General features: G+C 58.0%; 1 protein-coding gene across 1 annotated transcript; it reads right to left on the reverse strand.

The window, feature by feature from the left end:
- Positions 1-3869: 3869 nt before the first annotated feature.
- LOC141576714 (tensin-3-like) lies at positions 3870-10582 on the reverse strand. The gene is made up of 3 exons (XM_074360135.1): positions 7601-10582; positions 4639-4734; positions 3870-4340 (listed from the first exon to the last, which is right to left on the reverse strand). Exons 1-3 carry the CDS (start codon positions 7722-7724, stop codon positions 4192-4194), a joined length of 369 nt encoding a protein of 122 aa, XP_074216236.1. The 5' UTR covers positions 7725-10582; the 3' UTR covers positions 3870-4191.
- Between the last annotated feature and the right edge of the window lie 806 nt (positions 10583-11388).

Here is an 11388-nt window from a genome sequence, read left to right on the forward strand (position 1 = left end):
CAACGCCCTTTGCTCCTAATTCCACCGGCCTGGACAGTGGCGACCCAGAGACACACCTGCCCCAAGGCCAGTGTGAGAGTCACCCTGTCTGGGGCCAAGGAGACCCGGACGACTGTCCACCTGCTGCGTAATTTGCCCTGGCACCTGGGTGGGGATGACCCCCGGCAACAAGGCGCAGGCGGCGAGCTCATGGCCTCTGCCGTGGGGACGCAGCTTCCAAGCTGCCACGGGCTGTCACCCAGGACTGGCCCTTTCAACTGGGCCCTGCAGAGAGGATGGCCATTCCTCTTGGGCCAGGAGAAGCCTTTTTACACAAAAGCAGAGCGGCAGGGGCACGGCGGTTCATGTGACCATGTTTTGGTCCCCGAGGGACTTTTCGGCACCTGCTCATCTGGCCTTTGTGGCTACTGACTTGGGGAGAGATTATCACGATAATGTTGACGTCTGCAGGCCAAGGGTCCTGCGGGGGCGGCAGGCCTGGATCGGAACTGGGACTGACACAGACCCCTGCTGCCTTTCGGGGTCTCGGTTCTAGCGTGTTCGCTATTTTGGGCAAACTCCTGTCACCTTTGTTCTGGCCACGGAGAGCGTATCCTTTAAGGATGGTCTACAGAGAGTCCAGCACTAAAAGTCTCCTTTGAAAACAGAGAGGTTTTACTTGAGCAGCGTTGCTGAGAAAACCGGCACAGAAGAATGATGCACATTGGGCAGAGGAAGCAACAAGAAAATGCCTGTTTCCTGCATATTCCTTTGTTTCCGGAGTCATAGCTACGAAGAACTCCACAGGCAGAGAAAGGTGGAGAACGGGGGCAGCCTAGTCCAGCCTCCCACAGACACAGGGATTCCCTCACCAGCACTTCTGAGAGTCAATGTCCACCTTGTGGGAAAGGCCTCCAACCGGGGATCTCAGGTCATGGGGCCCCTAGTCCTCTCCAGCCGTGTCCGTCCCTCAGAGCCGCAGACCCGCAACAGCCCTGTGGTCTCTGGCTCATCCACAACCCTCTCAAGCTGGGGTCACTAGCTGGGCACCCAATGCTGCAGGAGTGACCTGGCCTGAGAAGAGTGAGCTACTGCACAAGGCTGCAGGTGACCACACACAACATGGTACAAGGTGACCACACACAAGTCAGTCCCTTTCCTGGACACCAGCAGAAGACAGTGGAATGTGGAATTATAAACACCTATCATGCACAAAAACATGACAACAAATATACTTATGTACGTGTATGACTGAAACGTGATGCCGTGCACTGGAAATTGACACACTGCAACTGAGCATACTTCAATTAAAAAAAAGTCCACAATGCCGTGTATATTAGCACCTCGCTCAAAATGAAATAGGTAGGTGTAAATCTGCTAAAATAGGTACAAGACCTATATGAGGAAAATGGCTAAAGTCCCACTAATGGAATCAAAGAACTAAATAAATGGAGAGATGTCCCATGTTCATGGACAGGGAGACTCAACAGAGTCAAAGTGTCGTTTCTCCCCAAGCTGATCTGTGGAGTCACTGAAATTCCAATACTCTGTGGGCGTCAACAGACTGGTTCTGAAGTATCTACGGAGAGACAGGAGACCCAGGGCAGCCAGCACGGGACTGAAGGGGAAGACCTTGGTTGGAGGACTGACACTACCCGCCTTCAGGATTTACTCAAAAGCTACAGCAATCAAGACAGTGTGGTGTTCGTGAAATAACAGACAGACAGATCAATGGAGCAGGACGGTCAGCCCGGAAACAGACCTACATAAGCACTGCCAACCAATCTCTGACAGAGGAGCAAAGACAGTCTCTTCAGCAAATGTGGCTCAAACAACCGGACATCCACGTCCAAAACCATGAATCTGGACCCAGACCTTCCACCCTTCACAGAAATTAACTCAAAATAGAACGTAGACCTAAGTGTAAAACCCAAAACTATAACTCTTATAAGACAACAAAGGAGAAAATTTCGATGACTTTGGTTTGGTGATGATTTTTAGATACAGTACAAAAGCCACGATCCATGGAGGGAAGTACTGAAAAATGGATTTCATTCCCACAAAACGTTTTTTGCCCCAAGAGAGACACTGTCAAGAGAACGGGAAGACCAGCCACCGCCTGGGAGAAAGTATTTGCAAAAGACAAATCGCACAGAGAACTGTATTCAGCACATACGAAGAGCCCTCGGAACTCAACAATAGGAAAACAACAACCTTATTTAAAAATGGACAAACAGCCTTCGGAGCCATCTCAGCGAAGAAGACACACACACAGATGGCAAATGAGCACCTGAGAAGACACTTCATGTCAAATGTTGCCAGGGAAATGCGAAATTAAAACAACGAGATGCCATCAAAACAACAAGAGGGACCACGACCCAGCACACAGACGCCACCACACGCTGGGGAGGACGTGGGGCCACAGGACACTCAGCACTGCCGGTGGGGATGCAAACGGTGTGGCCACTTTGGAAGACGGTTTGGTGCCTCCTTACAGAATGAACACACTCCTACCCTACGATCCAGCATTTGGGCTCCCCAGTCTTTACCCAAAGGAGATGAAAATTATGTCCACGTCGTAACCTGAATGTGGCTGTTTACAGCAGCTTTATTTGCAACTGCCAAAACGTGGACACAACCAAGATGTCCTTCAGCGGGCGAATGGACAAATACACTGTGGTCCGTCCCGACGATGGGATATCATTTGGTGATAAAAAGAACCACGCCACAGAGCCGTGAAGGGACATGGAGGGGTCCTGAATGCATATGACCCAGGGAAGAAAGCCAGTCTAAAGAGCTACGTGCTGTATGATTCCAACTATGCGGCACTCTGGAAAGGGCAAAACCACGGGGCCATCAAGGACCAGGGGTGGCCAGGGTGAGGGAGGGGGGCGAGTGGGTGGAGCGCGGAGGCACTGCTCTGTGGGACAGCAATGCTGGACACGTGTCCTTACACAGCCGAGAGGGAGCCCTCGTGTAAACTGTGGGCGCTGGTGACGATGACGGGCCCCTGCAGGCTCAGGGACTGGGATGAAGGCTGTGCACGTGTGGGGGCAGGGCCACATGGGAAATCCCTGTACCTTCCTGCCAGGTTTGCTGTGAACCTAAACCTGTGCTGAAAAATAAAGCCTGTTACTAAGAACACAGTGCTCCGGGGAGTCGCCGCCTGGGGTCAGCCTGGGCTGGGGGCAGCGTGAGTCCCTCTGTGGACTCACTGGTCACGTGCACATCTGCACGCCTGCAGCTGGAGGGGCAGGTCATCACGCCCTGCCTCACCACACCCCCCCGAACAAAACCCAGGACTCGACCTTGATTCCACGGAATTTGGTCCTGATCAGCCTGCGGAGTCCTGGACCTGCCGCCCCGACCCCTGGGCCCCCCAGCCCCAGTGCAGCTTCCCAACGGAAACCTCCCGGGATGCACGGGGAGGAAAGGAGCCCGGCAGTGCCCAGGACCGGGAGGTTTGGGGGACGCAGCAGGGACCCACCTGCCCCCTGCTTCAGCAGCTCCGTCGCGGAGTTGGCCATGGTCTGGGGAGAGCTTTCTGTTATTTCCTCCAACGGATCTGCCGGGAGGAGCAAGAAAACACAGACATGGGTCCGGCTCGCCGGCAAGAACCCTCGTGACAGCGGGGAAGCCCGTGACTGAGCTCGCGGAGAGAGGGGTCTCCCCAGGCGAAAACAGCCCAGCCTGGAGAAACCATCACCATGTCCGGGGCAGGTGCAGCCCAGTGAAACACCCTCCTCGTCTCTGGGTGAATGGAGACGAACAACTGCATCTTAGAAAGCAAGTCAGCTTTGCCTGTATTTTAAACGAATCGTCTTTCTGGACCATGATGCAATTTGTGACCTCGAGGCTATCCGGGGAAGTGGATGCCACTTTGTGTTAAATCTGTGTTGTGGGTGTTTTCAGACAGACACCAAGGGAAAGAGCCGAGCCCTTCCCACACCTCTGGCCAACAATATCAACAGCTGGTGATCGTGCAGAATTATAAAACTCACACGTAAATGGCCCTGAAGGTCCCTGAGTCCAGGCATGTTGTAATTTTGAGCCACGGGTCTCTGCTCCACTGAAACTGTTCCCAAAGCCCACGATGTGAAGATACGACCGAGGGCTGTGTGTGCAGAGGGACCACCTCTTACGTGACTGGGGTGGGCTACTCAGGGCGGACCCCCAGCGTGGGAGCAGAAGGAACTTCCGGTCTGATAGTTCTCACTGCATCTGTGCGGGCGGGCGAGCCCACCCAGCCAACCAGAGCGGCCCTGGGGCAGCCGGCAGCGTACCTCTGTCTGGAATGAGCAGTTTGCAGGGCAGAGCCAGGGGCGTGATGGAATGCTGGCACACCAAGTCCGTCAGGCTCCCTGCGGACGGGCGAAGACAAAAGAGGCATTAGCACACTGCACCTTCTGAAAGGGGGCCCTTCTATCTTCAGCAGCGCGCACGCTCTGTTACTGGGGGGCTCTGGGCAAAGCCTCAATAACTGAGGAGCGTGGCAGGTGGGGAAGGGTCGGGGGAAGGGGACTGCGGCTGGTTCTTGGCAGAGACACCCCCCGCCCATCTGTAAAGGACTGGCCACACCGCCTGCGGGATCCGAGGCAGCTCCCACTATGAACGGGCTTGTGGGTTCAGGACGCCGACCACGGGCTCTCGGCCACTCACCGAAATACGGCTCGTTGGGGCATCCTTTCAACTGCACTCCCTTCGGGGTGCACTCGATCAAGAAATGCCGGACCAGTTCGTTGGCCAAGTCTCCAGCTGGGGCAAGAGATTCAAAAGGAAGAGAAGTTTTACAGACCGAGCGCCTGGGAAGGTGGGGACATGGGAAGGAGAGCTCGGCCCCGCGGGAGGCAGCTGAGCTGGGGGGGGTCATGGCCTGGATGGGCGGCCAGAACGCCTCCAGTGACCATGCCTGGAGCTGGGGAGTCCCCGGGGGACCGTTTGCAACATCCTGCAGAACCGTCCCCAGGGACCCGGACAAGCAGCTAAGAGCCAGTGATGTGGACTCCAGCTCCTTCCCCTCCTGAGCGGGAGGCCAGGGAGACCCAGACCCTGCATGATGCCCCAGAACTCATTGCGGGAAAGAGCCGGGTGGTGCCAGTCTCCTGGGTAACTGAGCCCCGAGCCAGCTGCAGGAGCCCCCGGAGGGCTGCGTTCACCCGGCCCACGAGCCCAGAGAGAAAGCACAGCATGAAACGCCAGGGAACGGCAGGTGGTCCAGGGAGGGAAAGCACAGATGAGCAGAAGGGACAGGAGCCGCCGCCCTGCGCTGACCAGCACGGCGCTCCTGGTCCTCCGTGGGGACGAGCCTGCATGACCACTCATGCTTCTGACGCAGGACCAGCTGGCTCCCGTGACGCATGTTACACACAGAGACGGCATCAGCCATCTGAGTGCCGGCACTGCGCGGGACAGGTAGCCGGCAGGAAGGGTTCCAGGGCACGAAGTGACTGCGGGAACCCAGCCGTGCGGCCATGGCTGCCCACTCCCCGGGAAACCAGTGGGGCATGGGGACCCGTGGGCCTCTTTCCGGGTTTGGCCAGCTCTCCTCTCAGATCTGTCCCTGGGCTCTGAAATCCAAATGCCACATCCAGGGGCCGGGCGAAGCCGGTGAGCCCCGATGTCTGCCCCTGCAAGAGCCCCTATTTGTGGCCTCTGCCTCAAGGCTGAGGCAGGTCAGCCTGAGAGATGGGCGGGTTGCACACCTGGAGGGGACAGTTACACACCACCGTCTGTGTTCCCTGAAAGGCGATGCACGCAGGAGGGGTAAAGGTGGCCTCGCTTTAAAAGCCTCAGCGGAGACAGAGGAGCTGGGCAGCTGCGGGGCTCTGACTCCTGCCTCCAGACTCCTGCTGTAACTGTCAGCCACGGGTTTCCCTGCAGCCCAGCGCCTGCATCCCCCAGTCAAGCCGACGCAGCTCCTGAGCTCCAGAAGCCCTGGTTTCCACTCAGGAGTGAGTGTGTGGTGGTCCCTCCTTCCTTCCTTCCTTCCCGTCCCAGGCTCCCCTCTCCTGGCTGGTGTGCACACAGCATCTCCCTCCCTCACTTCCAACCACGGCCCCGGGCTCACCCCTTCCCAGCCCCTCCCCGCTGCTGTGCACACATCCACCACCTGCGTCCTGATAACCCCTGGGCCACCGAGTCTCACATTCCGCAGGGTGTAACTCACTCCAGGCGCTTTTCCACCAGGAAGCTTTAAGCAAAGAGTTCACCCAAGGACTGGGTGCTGGGCATGAGTCTGAGGGAAGCGGGCAGCGGCACCTTTTTTAAACACCGGGGCTTCAGAACCTGCTTATTCTGATGCCCGCTGCCCCCAGGCGAGCCCAGGTGCCCCCCGGAAGAGCCATGTGACGTGCTGACATCCACAATCTCCGTTTAGGGGGAAAGAGAGGTAAAAAAAAACTCCCATAAAAAAAAAAAACTCCCATTCTTTAGCGTTTGCAGCATAACGATAAGAAAAAAAAAGGCAAAGAGGAGGGTGACAGAAAAAGAAAAATGAGAGTAAGTGTTAGGGGTCAGAGAAGGGAGGACGTAAACTGATTTGCTGGAAGCCAAGCCTGTCCCCGAGGGAGAAGGCGAGGAAGGACCTCGTGACCCTGTATGCGAGCTGGTGGCATCAGCTTTAGTTCAGGAATTTTTAAAAATGGTGTCTTCCCCAGCTCTGGTCTGGAGGGAAGCCAAGAGTCAGAAGCGAAGGGCAACCTGGTGATTGGAGCTCGGTTTCTAGGCACTGCTCCCGGCAGAGAACCAGGGTTCTTGGGAAGAGGCCAGGCCGAGCACAGCGTGTCTGCTGTTCCCGGGAGCTGGTGGCTTGCAGGCTCCCGGGGGGCCACCAACAGGACACGGGGCCAGCTGGACGGGCCTCGCGGGGCGGAGCCGGGGGACCTGGGGCCCCGAAGGAACAGTGGTGCTGGGTTACGATGCCCGGGGAGGGAAGGGCATGGCGGGCTCCCCACAGTCCCGCGGCCTGGGTCCACTGCACACCCACCAGGTGCAGGACAACGCTCGCCTTGTGCGCAGGCACCACGCACTTCCCTGGGCCTGACGATGTCAAGCCACGGAGCGCCCGTTACAGAGCAAGAGGCCCGAGTGAACCACGTGGTACCCGCTGGCCCTTGGCACCGGCCGAAGCCCTGGCCCGGAGGGCGGAAGGCTCCGTCCTCTCCCCCGAGGGGTGACCTGGTGACACCAGGCCCGCACCGGCTCGCGTTCAATCCACCAGAACGCTCGGCTGGGAGGAGGAACGAAGGCCAGGCATGTGGTGAGCCGCCTCTGGTGTAAGAGGGGAGGACACGTGTGCTTGTGTGCACTGGACAGAGAGCCAGGGAGAAGACAGGGGAACTTATTAGACGTTTACGCTCGGAAGTCAGAGGGACTGAGGCAGACAGGCTGAGAGTGGGCACCGTGTCCGGCATCTGACCCATGGGCTGGGTCACCTGCTCAGAGCAATCAGAAAAATAAAGCTGACAATTAACCTCCGTTCTTGAGCTGGGCAGCACTTCCTAAAACAGAGCCGAGACAGGAAATGCTGAGAAGACCCGTGAGGGCTGTTCCTGTCCCCAGGGCCGCATGGGCGGGAAGGTTAAGCAGCAGGTGGGGCTGAGCAGAGCCGTCCGGGACCCACCTTTCTTGTTCAGCTGCAGGACGGAGGGCGGGGGCATGGCCACCTTCATGGCCAGCCCGTAGGCGCCCCGGAAGGAGTGGCTGTCCCTGACGATGAAGGCCCTGGGCTCCTTGTCCTTCAGCATGGCGATGGCTGCAGGAGGGAAAGAGGTGTGAGTGTGTGCGCAGCGGGGACCATGGCCTGCCTCTCCGACGGCCACACCCGGTGATGGCCGGGGTCTGCAGGGTCACCAGACAGAGGTGCGGCTTTCATGTACACACACATAGTACACATATGACCCCCGTCAACCCCACAGCACCTGCAAAGCCCCCGTGACACCCCCACCAGGAAACAGGCACACACGCCCAGACCGCATGTCCCCACAAGCAGTGGCGCCCAGCACCAAGGGAGGCCACCTGGGCCGTCTCCCGGCCTGGCATTTCTTGCGATATTAGAAAGGACACTGTCAACTTTCAACAGAAGGAAAGAAGTTTCTGATCGCACTTTCCAAGTCTGCGCATGTGACCCCAAAGTCACTGCATGTTTACTACAAATTTCCCTCTCTGCCCCAGGGAACGGTAAAGATGTGGCCACGGGTGGCCCTCCATCCGGTGGTTGGGGAAGATGTGGCTGCTCTGGTCAGCGGTTCCCACCTAGGTGGGGCTGTGAGCCCCTTTTCGGTGTGGCGGTCACCTGTTGGTCAGGGCCAAGGGCTGAGCCTGGCCCCGCGCTCTCCACCCGCCCCAGGTGAGCGCTGACTGTCACTTAACAAGAACATCCCTCCCTGCCTTGCCTCTGGGTTGAAGCCTGGCTCTCGCAGGCCTTCCACTGATGACACAGGAAGAAAGAGCGATGGGTCAGGGCGGTGGTAACCTCAGGCAACCCTGATGGTGCCCAGAGAGGAGCAGAGCCCAGAGCTTCCTTCACAGACCTGCACCTTTTATAGAAAGACAACTAGCAATCTGAAGCGTAATGCAGTGCAGAACGGCAGCTGTAACACCGCCTTTCTGTGGAGCCTGCAGCCCTGTCTGCAGCGGGTCAGGGCCCGGGACACAAACCCGGGAGAGCAGGAAGCCTGTCTCATCTTGGGAAACGCCCTGTCCCAGCCCCGTACGCACCGACTCCAGCCCCAACCTCCTGGCCTGGCGAGACACGGGGTTCCTTCTGCACTTCTCCGTGGGGCTGCCCCCAGCCCCGCGGGCGGGACGGGGCCCCCAGGTGGGGGCTTGCACACAGCATGTGGGGAGGGGCGGAGGGACCGGGCCTGGGGTGACCCTGACACGGCGGAGGGACCGGCAGCCTCTCCCACCTGCACTGGGGACCGGACGGAGCAGGGTCTGGGTCACAGGCTGTTTTCCAGATCTGGGGCTGAACGTGTATGACTGTTATTCTTTAAGTAAGGGAATCTCACTCACAGAAGTCGTATTTTTTTCCACTGTGACAACCTCACTAGCTCTGCCTTTCTAAGTCGTGACTCCACCCCACGGGGGTGGAGACAAGCAGCCCAGACTCGTGGGGGGCAGAGATGGCCAGCTGGGGCTGCTCCGGGCGGCTCCCGGCTCCCAGCCCCTTCCCCAGAGGCCAGGCCGCCTGGGACACGGGGGCCACATGTGGAGGGCAGCCTGAGGTCTGGGCTGGACTCACTGTTTCCTGAAGCAGACAGGAGCTCACACCCACCAGGGCACCGCCAGGCTGCAGAAGACACTCCCTCACCACCTGTCTCCCTGCAGCTGCTGCGTTTAAGGATGGGGAGCAGAGGCTGAGAGCCCTGACCTCCCGCCAGTTCTATGTCCACCTTTAAAAAATGCCAAGGCCCTAAGTGCCACAGTCATGTGACCAGCTGTGCCTGAAAACAGCCCCGGGGCCTTTCCCCTCCTCCACCTCCCTGAAATTTCACTGCAGCCTTTCCAGGAAAAGGCACATTCCAGAGGTTACAACAGAACCTCTGGTGGCTTTCTTCCCTCGGGAGAAGTGGCACCCCCGACAGAACAAGTAGGGGTCCATACAAAACACCCAGGAAACAGAGGAAGCTCCGCTCCTGGGGTTCAGCTGGAAAAAATCAATGCCCAGGCCGCATATCAGCTATTTTGAGGTGGGGGGACGGCCCAGAAGAAATGTTCTTAAATTTGTGGCTCAGAATGACGACCACAGTAACTCCACCACCCTCTGTGTGCCCAGCAGGGCTAGCAAGGAGGTGCCCTCTGCCCAGGACTGTTCCCCAGGCCCCCCCAGGCAGGAACCGCCAGGCAAATGCCAGCCACACCTGCCTCTTCTGAGTGCCAGTCCAAAATGGGGCAGGCCAGCCCTCCGCCCTGGGATGACGGGCTGAGCTCACGCAGACCCATAGGAGGGTCTGCTGAGAACGTTCCAGAACAGGGCCCTTGACAAGCACTCCGCAGAGTCTGTGGGCAGGATGAGGGCCACGGTCACGGGGACTCTTGCCAACGGAGCAGGGAGGGGATTGGACCGGGCATCTGGCCACAGCGCAGCCCGGCCATGAGCTCAGTCTGGCACAAAGGCCAATTCAGGGCCTCGGCAGCCCCCCAGGCCACGGGCTCCCCATATGAAACCACAATGGGTCGGTCCATTGAGCTCCCGGGAAGAAAGGGACATGCTTAGCATTTTTATGATCTCCTTAATTGAGTAGAAGAATTTTGAATAAAAAGCTGGACAGAGCTGTTCTCTCGCCTGTTTAACCCCTCAGATCCAGGCACTTTGGGGACGTAACCCCGAGAGCTGGTGACTTCCTCCCCAGGCTGAGGGCCGGCTCCGAGCAGCAGTGGAAGCCAGGCCACCCTCTTCTGAGCCCAGAGCCCCCGGGAAGCCCCTGAGGAGTTTCATACTTCCGGGCACCTGCCAGCCCCCCAGCCAGGGCCAGAGCATGCTCTCGGAGGGAGTCCGCTGCCCAGGGTCCGCCCAGGGGGCCCACAGCTCCACAGGCTGCCAGCCCCCACTTCCACTCGGGTTCTGGGGAAACAGCGCCCGACAACCCTAACTTGCTCTCAGTTCCTCCCACTGTCCTGAGACTGCACGCAGGGGTGAGGGCTGCGCGGGAGAAGCTGGCCGCAGGCCCCATCGCCTGTCGGGTGCTTGGTCTTCCACATGGACACAGGCAGGGGTGTGACGACTAGAATTAGAGACGCCACCCACCCCGGCCCTTGGCCCCGCCGCTCGAGGCCTTGGCAGGCTTCTTGTCCCAGTCTGGGACCCTGCGTGGGGGCGGGACACGCGGCCGCTGCGAGGGGGCCGGCCCCGCCCAGGGGCGCTGGTCCGGCTCAGCCAATCGCGAGCGCCGGGTACCTCTTGGCGCCAGCGATTTGAATGGTTCGCGGCCGCACGAGGTGGCAGCAGGTGGGCACACCGCTGCCCTTTTGGGAGCTTCTCTGAGATTGGGAGGGGAACCCGCCCCTCGTCCTTTCGCCGGAGCCCCACCCTCCCCAGGCCGCGGGACTGGTGAAAAAAAAAACAGCTGGGAAAGTGAAACAACACTGACTTCAGGATAACGGTTACCTCTTTGGATGCAAAGAAGGGAATGGGATAAAGGAAAGGTGAAAAAGAAACTTCAAGCATTTGTATATGATTTGATTTCTTAAAAGAAAGATTTTTAAATGCTAACGTTTTGCCACAATGCTTCAATGTTTTGAAGAAATAAAATGTTAATATGTAATTTTATTACATAAAACCCCAAAATATAGCCATGCATATGCACACAGATATGCATATTTTATATGTAAACATAAACAACATGATTCAATGAATAAAATGATAGAGATTTTCTTTATCATTGAGTTTTATTCTTTTCCTGAACT

The sequence above is a fragment of the Camelus bactrianus genome, unplaced genomic scaffold, assembly GCF_048773025.1.
Source record: "Camelus bactrianus isolate YW-2024 breed Bactrian camel unplaced genomic scaffold, ASM4877302v1 HiC_scaffold_23, whole genome shotgun sequence".
NCBI classification, from domain to species: Eukaryota; Metazoa; Chordata; class Mammalia; order Artiodactyla; family Camelidae; genus Camelus; species Camelus bactrianus.